General features: G+C 56.5%; 1 protein-coding gene across 2 annotated transcripts in view; it reads right to left on the reverse strand.

Moving 5' to 3' along the window:
• The window catches only part of VEPH1 (ventricular zone expressed PH domain containing 1), a 71990-nt gene that overhangs the window by 13468 nt on the left and 39428 nt on the right, over positions 1–19094 (reverse strand). For both annotated transcript variants that reach the window (XM_054386080.1, XM_054386079.1), the window contains exons 7-9: positions 13517–13726; positions 11445–11842; positions 1644–1783 (exon numbers count right to left, since the gene is read on the reverse strand). In XM_054386080.1, coding sequence (XP_054242055.1) covers positions 1644–1783; positions 11445–11842; positions 13517–13726 — 748 coding nt within the window. The remainder of the gene's footprint in view (positions 1–1643; positions 1784–11444; positions 11843–13516; positions 13727–19094) is intronic.

Raw genomic sequence — 19094 nt, forward strand, 5'->3', positions numbered from 1 at the left:
TGCCCAGCCTGCCCCAAGCTCCTCCTGCCCAGCCTGCCCCAAGCTCCTCCTGCCCAGCCTGCCCCAAGCTCCTCCTGCCCAGCCTGCCCCAAGCTCCTCCTGCCCAGCCTGCCCCAAGCTCCTCTTGCCCACAGCCAGCCTGGATCTAACATTTCCACAGCACTGAGCTCTCCTTGCACAAGCTCCACACAGTCCCCGTCCCTGGAGCCTGCTGCAGCTGAGGGCACCTCAGCATCTCTGCCCCTCTCCTGTCTGCTCCATGACCTCAGAATTCAGCACTGCAGTTGCAGGAGGATCCAAGACCAGAGGATGGACTTTTCCCTCCTACAAGGCCTGGATTTCACAACAGGAGCAGTGTCCTTCCCAGGCAGGTTTCCTGGATGTGGATGTTCCTTCTCAGCAGACACCCAGAAGGCCTCATCCCACTCTCTGCCATCCAACAGATGTGCTGCACTCACACTCAAGGCAGGAATTTGCTCCTGGCTCAGGGAAGGCATTTTTGCAGCTCAGCTGCCAGACACAGCTTTTCTAAGGGGAGGAGGGGGGTTGTCCAAATGGAGAAGGAGAGGAGGGCAGCTCCAAGCAGCCAAGTGGCACAAGAGAATGGCTCAAGGAGTCCCTCCCTGGGGCATGTGGCTGCAGGGAAGGTGGCAGAAAAGGACAGGCTGGGCAGCCCAGGGATATCATCCTGTCTGGGGAAGGAAATCAAACCAGAAATGTCAGAACCAGAGAATTGTGTGGGTTGGAAAAGGCCTCTGAGGCCATCCAGTCCCAGCAGCAAGCCAGCCCCACCATGGCCACCAAACCATGCCCACAAGTGCCATGGCCACAGGTTCTTGAACCCCTCCAGGGATGGGGACTCCACCACCTCCCTGGGCAGCCTGTGCCAGTCCCTCACCACTCTTGCAACAAAGAAATTTTCCTCCTCTCCAACCTAACCCTCCCCTGGTGCAGCTTGAGGCCATTTCCTCTTGTCCTATCACTTGGTCCCTAGGAGCAGAGCCCAACCCCCACCTGGCTCCAGCCTCCTCTCAGGGAGCTGTAGAGAGCAATGAGGTCTCCCTCAGCCTCCTCTTCTCCAGGCTGCACACCCCCAGCTCCCTCAGCTGCTCCTCCCCAGCCCTCTTCTCCAGACCCTTCCCCAGCTTGGTTGCTCTTCTCTGGACCTGCTCCAGCCCTCAGTGTCCTTCTTAGAGTGAGGAGCCCAAAACTGCACCCAGGATCTGAGGTTTGGCCTCAGCAGTGCCCAGTCCAAAGGGACAATCCCTGCCCTGCTGCTGCTGCCCAGACCATTGCTGCTCCAGCCCAGGCTGCTGCTGCCCTTCTTGCCCACCTGGGCACCCCCTGACTCATCTCCAGCTGCTGCTGGCCAACACCCTCAGGTTCTTTCCCACCAGGCAGTTCCCAACCACTCTGCCCCAAGCCTGGAGCCTTCCTGGGGGGGTTGTGCCCCAAGCACAGCACTCAGCATTTGGCCTTGTTGAGCCTCATCCCACTGAGCTCAGCCCATGGAGCCAGCCTGGGCAGATGCCTCTGCAGAGCCTCCTGACCCTCAGGCAGAGCAACACTGCCACCCAGCTGGGTGCCTGCAGCCTTGAAACCGTTGAAACCAAGCACAAGGTGAGCAAGGGAGCTGCACCTACCTGCTGGAAGAGGAACATGATGTGGATCCACAGTGGAGGCTGCTGGCTGACCAGGGTGAAACTGGATTTGCTGTACAGGCAGTAATGGCCCTTCAGGGGACAGCTGAAGGACAGCTTGACCACACAGCTTCTAACAGTGTCTAGAGAGAAAGGTAGAGAACACCAAAATCAGTACCTGGGTGAAAGACAGGAACCATCAGCAGGCATCCTGGAGGGGCTGGAAGGTGTCCAGAGAGGGCCATGAGAATGAGCAGAGGGCTGGAGCTGCTCTGCCATGGAGACAGACTGAGAGAGTTGGGGTTGTTCAGGCTGGAGAGGAGGAGGCTCTGAGGAGACCTTCTTGTGGCCTTCCAGTGTCTGAAGAGGGCTCCAAGAAAGCTGGGGAGGGACTTTTGAGGATGTCAGGGAGTGATAGGACTGGGGGGAATGGAGCAAAACCAGAAATGGGGAGATTCAGATCGGATGTGAGGAAGAAATTCTTCCCCATGAGGGTGGTGAGAGACTGGCACAGGTTGCCCAGGGAGGTGGTGGAAGCCTCATCCCTGGAGGTTTTTGCAGCCAGGCTGGAGGTGGCTGTGAGCAACCTGCTGTGGTGTGAGGTGTCCCTGCCCATGGCAGGGGGTTGGAGCTGGCTGAGCCTTGAGCTCCCTTCCAGCCCTGACAGTTCTGTGATTCCATGACAGTCTCCCCCACAAGTCCTTGCAGAGGAAGGTGGCAGAGCTCCAGGATCCCAGCCCCTAGGTAGCAGTGAAGAAAGGATGTCCTGTGCTGGTTGGGTTTTGAGGGAGGTTCCTAAATGCTGCAGGCCAGAAAATTCCAAAGGATTTGTGGAGAGACACAAACAGCTCACAAACTGCTCAGCAAGGCATGCGGGATGCCACCAAGGAGAAGGCTGTGGCTGCTGACCTATGGCTAAAGAAATCTCATCTGAGGGCTGGAGCCAACACTCCACAGAATCACAGAGTGTTAGAGGTTGGAAGGGACCTCCAGACCTCAGCCAGTCCAACCCCCCCTGCCAAAAGCACTCAGCAGTGGCCAGGCAAAAAGTTGGTTCCTGGAAGCAGACAACCTTCATTTGTCAGTGACAGCTGCAGAGAGCCTCCTGCTCAGCTCAGCCAACCCTCAGCCCCTGCTGTGAGAGCAGCTCTCACTCACTGCTGCTTCTGCTGGACAGAGCCTGGCTGAGACCCCAGCAGCCCCAGAGGGCATCTGAGCAATGTTCAGCAGGAGCTAAAGGCTCAGAAGAAGAGCATGGGAACAAGGTGAGCAAAGCAAAGAGCAACCAAGCTGGGGAAGGGGCTGGGGAACAGGGCTGGGGAGGAGCAGCTGAGGGAGCTGGGGGTGTGCAGCCTGGTGAAGAGGAGGCTGAGGGAGACCTCATTGCTCTCTGCAGCTCCCTGAGAGGATGCTGGAGCCAGGTGGGGGTTGGGCTCTGCTCCCTAGGAAGAGGCAACAGGACAAGAGGAAACAGCCTCAGGTTGCAGCATTAGGTTTAGGTTGGCCATGAGAAGAAACTTCTTCCCTGAAAGGGTTCTCCAAGCCTGGCCCAGGCTGCCCAGGCAGGGTGCTGAATCCCCATCCCTTGGAGGGATTCCAAAGCCACAGAGCTGTGGTGCTGAGGGCCATGGCTTAGCTTGACAGAGTCAGAGAGTGGTTGGGCTGGATGACCTTCAAGAGCTTTTCCAACCAAACAATTCTGTGATTCTAGGAAGAAAATAAGCAACAAGTTGTTCCTCCTGAAGGAAACCAGAGGATGTGTGTTGCAATTTCAAAGTTCACAGCTGAGTGGTTGTGTCTGGGGGCTGGAAAAGGACAGAACATGAGCAGCAGAATGTCAGCAGAGCTGTTAATTGTGCTTTGTTCCAGCTGAACCTGCTGGCCTGAACCAAGCAGCAGAGGAGGTGCAGGAGTCAGTGGCTCTGGGAAGAATTCCTGCCTGGTTTGATTTCCACTGGTGAGCCTTTACTGCTAAGGCAAAATCTGTTGGTGGGAGTGAAAATCTGCTCATAAATGTCCCAGATGGACTTCAAGCCACCCATAAACATGGGAGTAGGGAGCAAGAAATGGAGACAACTTCCTAACTGGTGTTTCAAGGCCATTTGCAGCTGCCTCAGTTTCCTTTGCCTGATCACAAATGCCTGCACCACATCTCCACAGCTTTGAAACCCCTCCAGGGATGGAGACTCCATCCCTGCCCTGAGCAGCCTGGGCCAGGCTTGGGAACCCTTCTGGGGCAGAAATTATTCCTCATGTCCAACCTGAACCTCCCCTGGGGCAATTGAGGCCATTTTGTCTCATCCTATCACTTGCTCCTTGGGAGAAGAGCCCAACCCCACCTGGCTCCAGCATCCATCCAGGGATCACAAATGCCTGCAAACACTCAAGAGGCTTACAGCAGAAAAGGGTCACCTCTAAAGCCACCAGCTCCAAGGAAGGCTGATCTGTGTTTGCTTCAACACCTCCAGCTTTGCATGGTGCAGCCCAACAGACCTCAGCCCCAGGAGGTTGCACAGAAAGGAGTGGAGAAGGCATCACTGTATGGAGGCACTGCAGTGCTCTTGATAGACCAAGTCCTGATCATAGCTTTGTCTGGGCTGGAAAAGGCCTCCAGGATCATCCAGTCCCAGCAGCAACCCACCCCCACCATGGCCACCAAACCCTGGCCCCAGGTGCCATGGCCACAATTTCTTGACCCCCTCCAGGGATGGGGACTCCACCACCTCCCTGGGCAGCCTGTGCCAATCCCTGACCACTTTGGCAGCAAAGAATTTTTCCTCCTCTCCAACCTAACCCTCCCCTGGCACAATTTCAGGCCAGTTCCTCTCCTTTTATCACCTGAGACTATCACTGAGCAGAGCCCAACCCCCACCTGGCTCCAGCCTCCCCTCAGGAGCTGTAGAGAGCAATGAGGTCTCCCTCAGCCTCCTCTTCTCCAGGCTGCACACCCCCAGCTCCCTCAGCTGCTCCTCCCCAGCCCTGTTCTCCAGACCCTTCCCCAGCTTCTTTGCCCTTCTCTGGAGCTGCTCCAGCTCCTCAGTGTCCTTCTTGGAGTGAGTGGCCCAAGGCTGAACCAAAGCCACATTTTCATCTTCCTTCCCTTTCCCATCAGGGCAACAAAAGGTCCTTGCCCTTTGGGAAGGGCCCACAGCCAAGCAGCTCTGCCACACTGCCCCATCCTCAGAAACAAAAGTGCATTTCCCTCCTGATGCTCTGGGAGGTTTTCTCCAACCAGAATTATTCTGTGGTTCTAAGGACTGAAGTGCAAAGAGCTCATGAAATGTATGCTGGAAAATGAGGTCCTGGAAGAACATCCACAAACCCAGCTGCTGCCTGGCTCCTGGCTGCCCCAGCCACATCCCTGGCTCACCTCTGCCCAGCACTCGCAGCCTGGCAGAGGGCTGCTGGCTCACAGCAGGCACAGGAAGCGCCAGGAGGAACTGTGAGGTCCAGCCTGGGCCAGTTTAGAAGCTCAAAAGACAAAGGTTTGGCTTTTCTCCTAGATCAGTGACTCCACCACTCCATCAGGACCCTCCCAGCCGCCAGGTAGAGTGCACCTGGAACAGACTGCCCAGGGAAGAGCAGCCCCAGAGGGCCCTGCATGGCTGCTGTGGGAGCAAGGACAAAGCCCTGGACACCCTTGAGGGCCAGCTCCCTCTCACAGCCATCACCAAAACCCAACCAGCCCCACACTGGGGAGAGCTGGGCTCAGAGCTGGGCTCAGGGCTGGGCTTGGTCCTGGGTACTGCTGAGCCATGGGGACAGCTCAGGATGGGCTGCACACAGCTGTGAGAGCAGCCCCAGAGGGATCTGAGCAATGCTCAGCAAGAGCTAAAGGCTGGGGGGCAAGAGGCTGGGGCCAGGCTCTGCTCAGTGCTGCCCAGGGACAGGCCAAGGGGCACAAAGTGGACCCCAGGAGGTTGCATGTGAGCAGGAGGAGAAAGTTGTTTGGTGTGAGGGTGCTGGAGGGCTGGAGCAGGCTGGCCAGAGAGGTTGTGGAGTGTCCTTGTGTGGAGAGCTTCCAAACCCCCTGGGCATTGTGCTGCTGGGCAAGCTGCTGGGGGTGCCCTGCTTTAGATGCTCCCCAGAGGTCCCTTCCAGCCCCTGGCAAGCTCTGGGGAGCAGGCTGTTGGAGTGGTGCTTGCAGAGGAGGTGCAAAGCAGGAGGCTTTGCCGTCAGCACAGTGTGAGGGCAGCGCCTCAGGAGCATCTCCACCTTCCCTCATGCCTCCTGCTGTGCTGGGAGCTCCTCAGCACTCTGAGGATGCAGGTGATCAGCACACTGGCAGCTAGCAATCCCATCCCCACTGCCAGCCCTCACCTTTGGGACTTTCCCCCTGGCCCCTGTGAGAGCCCAGCCCTGCACACCCAATGCCAGCTCAGATTGTTGCTGGCTTAGCAGCAGCAGGGCTGATCCTCCTGGAAGGCTGGCCTGAGCTGTGGTAAGTTTGGGATCCCCCTGGAGGAGCAGAGGTCCAGCTGTTCCAAATCAGAGCTTGGCTTGTGGAATGCTGGAATTCATCAGCCTGGTGCAGGGGTGAGCACTGCAGGGGAGCACTGAGTTCCTCCAGCCACACCATCATATGGTACCCATTACCCCCCAGGACAGCAGAGACCTAACAACCACCAGACTTGGGGCCAGCCTCCTGCAGCCTGTTTCTCCTCCTCCTCCTCCTCCTTCACTTCCTCCTCCTCCTCCTCCACCTCCACCTCTTCCTCCTCCTCCTCTTTCAGCATGGTGTCATTCATCCCACAAAATATTTGCTACTTGGCTTTCCTCTTGCAGGCCCTGGAGCAGCCAGCAGTGCCTTCAGTGCTCAGAAAATGGTTGTGGTGTTCTTCACTGAGGGACATCACATCCTGGAACCCAAACCCAGCAGCAACCAAGGACTGACCTGGCCACCACATCTCCCTGGGCTCTGGCCTTCCAAAAGGGAGGCTGGAGGTAAACATAGAACTCTTTGGGTGGGAAAAGGCCTCCAAGGTCATGGAGTCCAAGCAGCAACCCAACCCCACCATGGCCACTCAGCCCTGGCCCCAGGTGCCATGGCCACAGGTTTCTGGAACACCCCCAGGAATGGGGACTCCACCACCTCCCTGGGCAGCCTGTGTCAGTCTCTCCCCACCCTCACTGTGCAGAACTTCCTCCTGGTGTCCAACCTAACTCTGCCCTGCTCCAGCTTCAAACCATTGCTCCTCATCCTATCCCCACAGCCCCTTCTGAGCAGTCCCTCCCCAGCCTGCCTGCAGCTCCCCTGCAAATATTGAAATGCAGCTCTGAGGTCTCCTTGGAGCCTTCTCCAGGCTGAACAACCCCAACTCTCCCAGCCTGTCCCCAGGTGCCATGGCCACAGCTTTCTGGAACACCTCCAGGGATGGGGACTCCACCACCTCCCTGGGCAGCCTGTGCCAATCCCTGAGCAGATGTTCAAACCCTTCAGCACCCCCTGGCATCCATAGCATCAAAGACTTCTTTCCAGCACCTCCCTTGACACTTGATGCTCTGAGCTGTAGGCATCAGTGGTGGCTTTTGATCCCAATTAGCACAGAATTGTCAGGGTTGGAAGGGACCTCAAGGCTCAGCCAGTCCCAACCCCCCTGCCATGGGCAGGGACACCTCACACCACAGCAGGTTGCTCACAGCCACCTCCAGCCTGGCTGCAAAAACCTCCAGGGATGAGGCTTCCACCACCTCCCTGGGCAGCCTGTGCCAGTCTCTCACCACCCTCATGGGGAAGAATTTCTTCCTCACATCCAATCTGAATCTCTCCATTTCTAGTTTTGTTCCATCCCCCCCACTCCTATCACTCCCTGACACCCTCAAAAGTCCCTCCCCAGCTTTCTTGGAGTCCCCTTCAGATCCTGGAAGGCCACAAGAAGGTCTCCTGGGAGCCTTCTCCTCTCCAGACTGCACAACCCCAACTCTCTCAGTCTGTCTCCATCCTGAGGCTGAAGAGTGAGGAGAACAAGAGTGGGAAGCAAGGAGCTGTCCTCAACTGCCCCCCAAAGGCAGCATCCTATAGGCTGTGCCTGGGAACCATCTGATCCCAGCCCCCCCCCTGCAGCAGAGCCACCACATCCACAGGGCCAGGAATCAAGAAGAAGAACTTAAACCCCCCCCAGCACACAGTGCTCCAGGTGGGACCAGCAAAGTGTAGCCCAGCAGCTGCTCAAGGGCCCTGTGCTGCATGCTGGGGTGAGTCAAGGCCACTGCAGGTGACACAGAGCAGACTCAAGCCTCAGCTGGAGGTTGTGGCACTGCCAAAGCCAGTTCTGGCAGAGTCCTCTGGCAGAGTCATAGAATTGGAACTGTTTTGGTTGGAAGAGGCCTTTAAGATCACCCAGTCCAAGCCTTCAGAGAGTCATCTGGGTTGGAGGAGACCTTGCAGCTCCTCGAGTCCCAACTGCCCCAGCCAGGCAGAATGCTCTGAGATTGGCCCTTAGGACGCCTGCTCCAAGGTGCAGAGATCCTGCAGCTTCTCCACCAAGGGGGAGGCAATCAGACAGTCACAGAATCATTTGGAACAGACCTTTGAGGTCATGGAGTCCAACCCTCAACCCAGCACTGCCAGGGCACCACTGAGCCCTGGCCCTGGCCCTCAGCACCACATCCACACAACTTTGAAACCCCTGCAGGGATGGGGACTCCACCACTGCCATGGGCAGCCTGGGTCAGGGCTTGACAACCCTTTTAGGGAAGAAATTGTTCCTCATGGCCAACCTAAACCTCCCCTGGGGCAACTGCTCTTGCTATTAGCATCCCCAGTTGTGGCAGGGGCAGAGCACTAATTCTGGAGGTAGCCAAAGCTGCTTCTGTTCTCACCACCACATCACTGCAGCATCCTTTTGGGGGTGCCCCCCAGCCTCAGTTGGAAGCAGTAAGGAGTTCAGCAGGGTCACAGATGTCCTGCCCAAAGCTCAGACCCCACCCCCCTTGGCAAGGAGCATTTCCATGCTTTACATCTTCAATTTCCAGTTCAAGCTCCAAGGTAACCAAGACAGACCTCATGGAACCATGGAACTGTTTCACTTGGAAGAGACCTCTCAGATCCAGTCCAAACAATCAACCCAACCCCTCCATGGGCATTAAACCCTGTCCCCAAGTGCCATGGCCACATAGAACTCTGCATATTAACATTTTTTCACATTTTCCCCGTTTTTAAAACTCTTTTCTAAAGATCTCCGTTGAAAAGTAACTCAGAGAAGTTTGAATGGACCTTTAGAAGGTGCAGCAACCACCACCAGCCAACAACCTGAAGGTGTTTGATGGATGTTGAATGTGGAGGTGCAGGGAATGGTGCAAAGAATAAGTGAAGGACAGGAGGGGCTGGAGCAGGGCCAGAGAAGGGCAGCAAAGCTGGGGAAGGGTCTGGAGAACAGGGCTGGGGAGGAGCAGCTGAGGGAGCTGGGGGTGTGCAGCCTGGAGAAGAGGAGGCTGAGGGAGACCTCATTGCTCTCTGCAGCTCCTGAGGGGAGGCTGGAGCCAGGTGGGGCTTGGACTCTGCTCCCAGGGAAGAAGCAACAGGACAAGAGGAAATGGCCTCAGGTTGCCCCAGCAGGTTGGCCATGAGGAACAATTTCTTCCCCAAAAGGGTTGCCCAGCCCTGACCCAGGCTGCCCAGGGCAGTAGTGGAATCCCCATCCCTGCAGGGGTTTCAAAGTTGTGTGGATGTGGTGCTGAGGGCCAGGGCCAGGGCTCAGTGGTGCCCTGGCAGTGCTGGGTTGAGGGTTGGACTCCATGACCTCAAAGGTCTGTTCCAAATGATTCTGTGACTGTCTGATTGCCTCCCCCTTGGTGGAGAAGCTGCAGGATCTCTGCACCTTGGAGCAGGCGTCCTAAGGGCCAATCTCAGAGCATTCTGCCTGGCTGGGGCAGTTGGGACTCGAGGAGCTGCAAGGTCTCCTCCAACCCAGATGACTCCATCTGAGGTCTGAAGAAAGCTGCCCCCTGGCTCATGAGCCAGGCTGGATCTCTTCAACCTCTTTGGAATGAGTCACAGAAAGCTCCTGCTCTGCACCTGTGTCCCTGCTCAGAGGATTCCCTTGAGAATGCTGGCTGAGGGTCATCAGGAGATTGCAGGAGTTTGGGAGCTTAGAACCTATCCTAGGAGGGACTTGGGGAAGGAAACTGAGCCACACAGTGACAAATGTTCAAAGAGGCCTGGAAGTGGTGAGGCTGTAGCTGATTAATGCAAGGCAAGAGCACTCAGCCCTCCAAAAGCCACCCTGCTCCCTCAGGTTCCTGCTGCAGTTTCATCAAGCCAGAAGCTTTAGCCTCAATCCTGACATGAAGTGGCAGAGCTGGAATGTGAAGTATGAAGGAAATCCTTCCTTCAGGTGAGAAGGGAAAGGGCTGCATCCCTTGTAGGAGTGGAAGCTGCTCTGCATAGCACCACAGAGTTCTTTGGCTTGGAAAAAGACTTCTAAGGTCCAACCAGCAACCCAACCCCACCACAGCCATAGGTTTCTGGAACCCCTCCAGGGATGGGGACTCCACCACCTCCCTGGACAGCCTGTGCCAGTCCCTGACCTCTCTGGCAGCAAAGAAATTGTTCCACAGCTCCAACCTGAACCTCCCCTGGTGCAGCTGGAGGTCTTTCCCTCTCCTCCTACCACTTGTTCCTTGATACAAGCAACCAACCCCCTCTGGCTCAAGGAGTTGTAGAGAGCAATGAGGTCTCCCTCGCCTCCCCCTGACTGCACACCCCCAGCTCCCTCAGCTGCTCCTCCCCAGCCCTGTTCTCCAGACCCTTCCCCAGCTTGGTGGCTGTCCCTTGACCTCTGAAAAGGTGGAGTCTCCATCCCTGGAGGTGTTCCAGGAACCTGTGTCCCTGGCATGTTGGGGCATGGTTTGATGGCCATGGTGGTGTTGGCTTGATGGCTGGACCTGAGGATCTTGGAGGTCCTTTCCAACCAAAACAACTCTCTGATTCTATGATTTTTAGCCCCCAAAATTGGTGTCTGGTGGCTGTGTGGTGATAGAAGAATTAAATTCAGTGAGGCAGGTGCTTCTTGGCCCACTGAAGGATTGTGAGCAGCTCATGACCACCAGCAAGGGGTTAGCTGCATGAAGGTGCAGGATTGACTGCTGCTCAGGGTAAGCAAGAGGCTCACCACACAGCCTCAGCTAGCTCCTTCAAAGAGGAGCATCAAAGAGCCACCTCAAAGCTTATCCCCCACCTGCCCTGCAGTCTCCCAGCACTTGAAAGCAAACAGCAAACAGCCACCCAGGATGAAAGCAGAAGACATTGAATAGCCCTGGGCAAGTGCTGAGATAGGATCCCACCCAACCCACTGGAGGTCTCATTCTGCAGCACTGCAGCGTCCTTTTGGGGTTGCCCCCAGCCTCAGGTGGAAGCAGAAAGGAGCTCCTCATGTCCAACCTGAACCTCCCCTGGTGCAGCTTGAGGCCATTTCCTCTTGTCCTGTTGCTTGCTCCCTGGGAGCAGTGCCCAACCCCCCACCTGGCTCCAGCCTCCTCTCAGGGAGCTGTAGAGAGCAATGAGGTCTCCCCTCAGCCTCTTTTTCTCTGGGCTGAACACCCCCAGCTCCCTCAGCTGCTCCTCCCCAGCCCTGTTCTCCAGACCCTTCCCCAGCCTCATTGCCCTTCTCTGGACCAGCTCCAACATCTCAGTGTCCTTCTTCACAGACTCAACCAGGTTGGAAGAGACCTCCAAGATCATCTTGCAGTCAGGAGCTCATTTGCTTCCTCAGCCATGAGCTGTGTGCTAGAAGATCTTTGCTACCCATTCCCCTGAGGAGCAGAGTCCAAGCTCTCCTGCCCAGGCAGGCTCAGCCCTCTTACCTTCAATGACACAGTGGTCAGGGATGGGAATCCTCCTCCCCATCTCTGTGACATAGTCTTTGACTTTGCCCAGGTTTGCCTTCAGGTGCAGGTAGAGCTTGTCCTGGTGCTCCACAGGGCTCCTCACTGCCTCTTGCTTTCCTTTGAAGACCTCTCCCTGAGCAGCCTCTGCTGAATTTGCACTGCTGTGGTGTGAAGCCAAAGAACTTCCCAGCTGCATGGCTTCAGCATCCAGCCCCAAAGGCATTTTGTCATTTTCTTGGCTGATGTAGATGTCAGTGAAGGAGACCCCAGCAGGCAGCTCCCTGCTGTCCTCCTCCTCCTCCTCCTCCTCCTCCTGGCCGCTCTCTGAGCTCGCCCCCTTCCCACGCACTGCGTGCAGGGCCAGGCTTCTGGACCTGGCAGGTGAGGAGGGAAGGAAAAGTGCTTTGGAATCGAGGAAGGACACAAAAATCACTCCCCAAAGCACTCTGAGAGTCATCCCTTGCAGCTGGTTGAGGGAGCTGAGCATGGGGCTTTGCTTTGCCAGAGGCAAGGCTCTGCTGGTAGATGTGCACAAGGCAAAAGCAAAGGGCAGGGCACAGCTTTAACAAGCAGAGGAAACTAAATACTATCAACCTCTGCATGCCAGGGGGACAGCTGCTCAGCAGAGCCACCAAAGAACTCACAGCCCCAGGACTGGAGGAGCTGCTTTAGTGGGCACATCATAACAAGGCCAAGAGTCTGCCTCCAGCTCCTCACTGGCCTCTAAGTGGTGAGGCTGAAGTTAAGGCTCCATGAGAGTTACAAAGGTGGAAGTGAAGTGACTGAAAGGACAAAGAGCAGAAGAGGAAGAGAAAACCTCTGCTGTGAAGCTGCTAAGGACACTTTGGGTACACCTAGGAGGAGTGGCTGAGACGCCCCAGGCTGTGCTGCTGTTCAGCCAGAACTGGCCAGGCTGAGAGCTGGGGAGAGGAACCTGAGGAAGTTCAACCAGGACAAGGGCAGAGTCCTGCAGCTGGGGAGGAACAACCTCCTGCAGCAATACAGGTGAGGGGGGACCTGCTGGAGAGAGCTCTGTGGAGAAGGACCTGGGAGTGCTGGGGGACAACAAATCACCAGGAGCCAGCAGTGTGCCCTTGGGGCCAGGACATCCAATGGTCTCCTGGGGTGCATGAAGAAGAGTGTGGGCAGCAGGGCAAGGGAGGTTCTCCTCCTCTTCTACTCTGCCCTGCTGAGGGCACAGCTGGGATATTGTGTCCAGTTCTGCCCTCCCCAGTTGCAGAGAGACAGAGAACTGCTGGAGAGAGTCCAGGGGAGGCTGCAGAGCTGCTGAGGGGCCTGGAGCAGCTCTGTGAGGAGCAAAGGCTGAGAGCCCTGGGGCTGAGAGCCTGCAGAAGAGCAGCCCCAGAGGGATCTGAGCAATGCTCAGCAAGAGCTAAAGGAGCTGTGGGGGGCAAGAGGCTGGGGCCAGGCTCTGCTCAGTGGTGCCCAGGGACAGCACAAGGGGCACAAAGTGGAGCCCAGGAGGCTCCATGTGAGCAGGAGGAGAAAGTTGTTTGGTGTGAGGGTGCTGGAGGGCTGGAGCAGGCTGGCCAGAGAGGTTGTGGAGTGTCCTTGTGTGGAGAGCTTCCAACCCCCCTGGGCATTGTGCTGCTGGGGGTGCCCTGCTGGAGCAGGGGCTTGGATTGGCTGAGCTCCAGAGGTCCCTTCCAACCCCTCCATGCTGGGATTCTGGGATTATCTGAGCCCTTGTCTCACCCAGGTTCCCAGGAGAGTGCCAGGCAACATCTGACTCCAACATTTGCTAAGTATCATCAGCCAGAACACCCAAGCAAGGACTCTGTCCCTTCCTTTCTGGTTCCATTCCTCTGGCATTGTTGTCCTGTCCCCTGTGCTCTTCTGGGGCACAGAGGAGATAAATTAAATAACTTACAAAGATTTTTCTCCAGCTTTTCAATTCCTGCAGGTGAGATTTGGTTGAAGTCAGAGTTGTGATGCCTGGAGGCACCATGCCAATGGAAGCAGCTCTCAGTGGGTGGACAAAGAGCTGCCTCCTGTGAGAACCTCTCCCACCTTCTGCAGAGCCATACCTGTTGAACCTCAGGTCCTTCCTCTCCTCTTTAGAGACCTGGCCTAAGCTGTACCTCCTCACTGAGCCAGGAGTGCTGCTGTCCATGTGCAGCTTCTCTTCAAAAGCTTGTCTCCTCACTTGCAGGTTCTCATCCTCTTCCTTTCCATCCACAACAGCTTTGAAGTCATCCAGTGGCACAGCAGATTCGGTTTCAGCCTCATTTTCCATCCTGAGGAAGCAGAAAGCAGAGCTCTGACTCTGGCACACTGTGCTGGTGGCAGCCCTGGTGCTGCATCTCTGCCTGGGACCTGTGTTCTGGAGCTGGGAAGATAAATCTAGAATCGCAGAAAAGCTCAGGTTGGGAGGGACCTCAGAGCTCATCTGCTGCACCCCCCTGGTGGGTGGTGGGTGTCCCATGGGCAGGGACTCCTCTCAGCCAGGCTCAGCCTCATCCAGCCTGGCCTTGAACACCCCCAGGCAGGAGGCAGCCACAGCCTCCCTGGGCAGCCTGTGCCAGACTCTCACCACCCTCACACTGCAGAACTTCTTCCTCAGCTCCACTCTAACCCTGCTCTGCCTCAGCTCCAAACCATTCGCCCTTGGCCTGTCTCAGACACCCTCAGCAAAAGTCTCTCTGCAGCCTTCCTGCAGGATCCCTTCAGGTCCTGGCAGGCAGCTCTGAGGTCCCCCTGGAGCCTTCTCCTCTCCAGGCTGCACAACCCCAGCTCCCTCAGTCTGGCCTCACAGCAGAGCTGCTCCAGTCCTCTGCTTCAGCAGAGATTCTCTTGGGGGTTAGCTCAGCATCTCCAGAAACATCTTCTGGGTCACTGTCTCTGGTGGAACATCTCTGACTACACTGAGTTAGAAACTGCTGCTGTGGAGTCATTGAATGTTTGGGTTGGAGAGGACCTTTTAAGGTCACTGGGGGGTCACGGAGTGATAGGACTGGGGGGAGAATGGAGCAAAACCAGAAATGGGGAGATTCAGATTGGATGTGAGGAAGAAATTCTTCCCCATGAGGGTGGTGAGACACTGGCACAGGTTGCCCAGGGAGGTGGTGGAAGCCTCATCCCTGGAGGTTTTTGCAGCCAGGCTGGAAGTGGCTGTGAGCAACCTGCTGTAGTGTGAGGTGTCCCTGCCCATGGCAGGGGGTTGGATCTGGCTGAGCCTTGAGGTCCCTTCCTGCCCTGACAGTTCTCTGATTCTACCCCCAGAGACATCCCCAATTCACGTAGGTTGCTCAGAGCCCCAAGCAACCTGGCCTGGCATGGTGTCAGGGGGGGAGCATCTCCTACATCCCTGGGCAGCCTGGGCCAGGGTGTCACCACTCCCAGCATCAAAAATATCTTCCTCCTCTCCAGCCTTATTCTCCCCACTTTTAGAATCATGGAATCTCACAATCATTAAGGTTGGAAAAGATCTCTAATGATCTCCAGAGGTGTTCAAGGCCAGGTTGGACAGGACCTGAAGCAAGCTGCTCTGGTGGAAGGTGCCCTTGTCCCTTCCAGGGGGCAGGGGGATTGGAACCAGATAATCTCCAAAGGTGGTCAAGGCCAGACTGGATGAGGCCCATGCGCAAGCTGGGCTGGTGGGAGGTGTCCCTGGCCATGGCAGTGGGGTTGGAGCTGGATGAGCTTTGACGTCCCTTCCAACCCAACCCATTCTGTGATTTCTCCCTGAGGAGCAAACACCTGAAGAGCCTCAATCTGTAGACTATGGATGTGAAAAGCCACAAGGGAGGCTTCTCAGCACAGCACTTCCAAAGCCACAGAGTCTCCAGGAGGTCACAGATGGGAAGCCCATTTGGAATCTCCCCAATCCTGCAGGTTACCAACTGTGGAAACAACAACAACAACTAAAAACATGTTAAAAAACCCAACCCAACAAAAAAAAACAGCCCCAACCAACCCCCCCAAATCCCCAACCAGCCCCAAATCCCTCCTCACAAAAGCACTTCTCCATCTCTTTGGCTAAAGGCAGCTGAAGCTGCTTCTCAGGGGGTGTTGCTAGGTTGTGCCTGGGGTTGTCTTTCACTGCTGGTAACTTAACCCTACAGAGCAGGGGGAAGGAAAATATTCTCCTGTAATGCAGGACCTTGGGGTGACCCTTGCCTGACAAATCTTCCTGGAGCTGTGGGACAAGAGGTAATTTAGTAGGAAGCTGCCACTCTGCCTCAGCTCCCCACACTGTTCCCTCTGGGGAAAGGGCCAGAGCTGAGTAACCACACCAAGAGCCTCTGGCTGCAGACAAGGGGTGGGCAGGGGGGGGCTGAGTGGGTTCCTGAAGGGCAGACCCCCACCAGCAAACCTGGAGGAGATGGGGAAAGAAAAATGGCCTTTGGCAGCATCCCCTTTTGGTCCTGTCTTCTCCTGTTGAGCTTTGATGGCATTGGGAAGGAAACAGAGGGAAATGTTTCTGCATTGAAGTTCAAGCAGGGCAAGGGCAGAGTCCTGCAGCTGGGGAGGAACAACCTCCTGCAGCAGGACAGGTGAGAGGGGACCTGCTGGAGAGAGCTCTGTGGAGAAGGACCTGGGGGTGCTGGGGGACAATAAAGTCACCAGGAGCCAGCAGTGTGCCCTTGGGGCCAGGACATCCAATGGTCTCCTGGGGTGCATGAAGAAGAGTGTGGGCAGCAGGGCAAGGGGGGACTCCTACCCCTCTAATCTGCCTTAGTAAGGCCACAGCTGGAGTCCTGGGGTCAGTTCTGGGCTCCCCAGTTCAGGAGGGACAGAGAACTGCTGGAGAGAGTCCAGGGGAGGCTGTAGAGCTGCTGAGGGGCCTGGAGCAGCTCTGTGAGGAGCAAAGGCTGAGAGCCCTGGGGCTGAGAGCCTCAGAAGAGCAGCCCCAGAGGGATCTGAGCAATGCTCAGCAAGAGCTAAAGGCTGGGGGGCAAGAGGCTGGGGCCAGGCTCTGCTCAGTGGTGCCCAGGGACAGCACAAGGGGCACAAAGTGGACCCCAGGAAGTTCCATTTGAGCAGGAGGAGAAAGTTGTTTGGTGTGAGGGTGCTGGAGGGCTGGAGCAGGCTGGCCAGAGAGGTTGTGGAGTGTCCTTGTGTGGAGAGCTTCCAAATCTTTGGAGAGCAGCAAGCTGCTGGGGGTGCCCTGCTGGAGCAGGGGCTTGGGCTGGGTGAGCTCCAGAGGTCCCTTCCAACCCTCACCATGCTGGGATTCCACAGCTCCCAGCAGAGGCTGATTCCCAGAGCACCACTGCCTCTCACATGTGCCCACCTCAGCCTCACACCAACTCCCAGGAGGCAAAAGCAGAGCCCCCAAGTGAAACGCTTGGTGCAGCCTCTGCCCTGCAGGCAATGGGGGCCTGGCAGCCTGTCCTGCTGCCTCCCCTGCCAGCAGCAGTGAAGCAAACTATTGTTTGAGCTCTTGGCAGGAGGTGCTGGGTACATTGCTGAGGTTGCTGGAGCAGGATCAGCTTCCACCACAGCTCAGACTGTTTGTGAGGGGAAATCAGAAGGACCTTGGCTTGCAGAGACAAAGCTCCTCCTCAGGTCACTGCTTTTAAATGCTCCAGAGGCAGAGAGCTAAGCATCCAGGTCAGGAAGGGAAGAGGGAGGCAGCAATCTCCAGACCATCAGCACCATTATCAACATCACCAGCCAGGGGATTCCAAGGGGAAAAGAGCACGCAGGAATAGAAAGGGATGAAAATAGACTTGGGATGGGGATGATTTCAAGCCTCCAGCTCCCTGCTGATGGAAGCAGCAGGAACAGATCAAGTGTAGGTCCTGGTGGTTAGTGACTGCAGAGAGAATCAGCTCCCCAGCTGGGATGGATGGGCAGGTTGGAAGCAGGGAGGTGGTGGATGGCAACCTCAAAATGGGAAGGGAAAAGGGGGAGAGGGAAGGGAAAAGGGGGAGAGGGAAGGGAAAAGGGGGAGAGGGAAGAAGGGGGGAGAGGGAAGAAGGGGGGAGAGGGAAGAAGGGGGAGGGAAGAAGGGGGGAGAGGGAAGAAGGGGGGAGAGGGAAGAAGGGGGGAGAGGGAAGAAGGGGGAGAGGGAAGAAGGGGGAGAGGGAAGAAGGGGGAGAGGGAAGGGGGGAGGGAAGAGGGGGAGAGGGAAGAGGGGGAGAGGGAAGAGGGGGAGAGGGAAGAGGGGGAGAGGGAAGAGGGGGAGAGGGAAGAGGGGGAGAGGAAAGAGGGGGAGAGGGAAGAGGGGGAGAGGGGAAAACAGAAGAAGAAAAAAGGAAGAAGCAGAGACAAGTCAGGCAGGAGGTGAGACTGAGAGAGCCTTTCAGCAAGGTTGGTTTGAGGAGGTGCAGGCCCTGCCTGAGGTGTCACACTCAGCATGGCAGGAGACATCCCAGGACACTGGTCCTTACCCAGAGGAGCATCAGGAAGAGCTTTCCCTTCCCATTGCTTCTGGCTATGCTCAAGGCCACCTCAGGCTGACACAGCTGCATCCCAGGGACTGGCCTGTCCCATGCAAGCTCCAGATCATCCACAGGACTGTCAGAAACTGATACCAGCAAGAGAACCAGCATGGAGCAAGTCTGGCTCAGGTCCTGCCACTGCAGGCAGCAGGTCAGACTCTGTCCTTCCTTCACCCAGAGCAAACCCTGAGCAGCTACACCCAGAGCCTGCTCCCCTGGCAGGCTTCAGCCTCCAAGGACAACAGCCACAGAGCCCCAGCAGGGTGGGGATGGAAGGGACCCCTGGAGGTGATCCAGACTGCTCTACCCATGGTCAGACTGCTGCTGGCTTCTGACAGCTGCAGAGGTACAGGACAGCAGTGTGCATCCTCCCACTCCTGCTGTATGCTTTTAGATATCCCAGCATGGCAGGGGTGGGAAGGGACCTCTGGAGCTCAGCCAGTCCAAGCCCTGCTCCAGCAGGGCACCCCCAGCAGCTTGCCCAGCAGCACAATGCCCAGGGGGGGTTGGAAGCTCTCCACACAAGGACACTCCACAACCTCTCTGGCCAGCCTGCTCCAGCCCTCCAGCACCCTCACACCAAACAACTTTCTCCTCCTGCTCACAAGGAACCTCCTGAGCTCCACTTTGTGCCCCTTGGCCTGTCCCTGGGCAGCACTGAGCAGAGCCTGGCCCCAGCCTCTGGATCAGCACGGAGAAGATTCCTCTCCCAGCCTGGTTTCAGGGGGGGCTCTGTCAGGATCCTTGTCCCCTTTCATGTTTAACTGTCTCCAGGACACTCAGTGACTGTTTCTCCAATGACCTCAATGTTTTGGCTCCCACCCCCCAGCCTGTCTCCCAGGCTCTCTGCCTCACAGTCAGGAGCTCTCTGACATCTGTGTTATGTTCCTGCAAAGCATCCCTGCTCCCTTCTGCCCTCCTGACCCAGACCAGCACAACCAAAGCTAATTAGAAGCCTCTCCCTAATAAGAAGTGACTGCCTCCCTTCATTAAACAACAGCCAGAGGCTGACTGTGCTGAAGGCAGGGAGGCTGCCAAGGTTTGAACCTTTGGATCCACCTTTGACAGCAGCTGAGGGAGCAGAACAACTTTTTATTTTTTTTGGGGGGTGTTTTTTTTGTTTTTGTTTTTTTTTTTTTTTTTGCTCAACCTTCCTCCCAAGAAGAGGATTTCAGCCTTTATTTTGGAGCCAGTTTTTTATCTGTGAGCTGGCTCA

The sequence above is a fragment of the Indicator indicator genome, chromosome 13 (assembly GCF_027791375.1).
Source record: "Indicator indicator isolate 239-I01 chromosome 13, UM_Iind_1.1, whole genome shotgun sequence".
Classification (NCBI taxonomy): Eukaryota; Metazoa; Chordata; class Aves; order Piciformes; family Indicatoridae; genus Indicator; species Indicator indicator.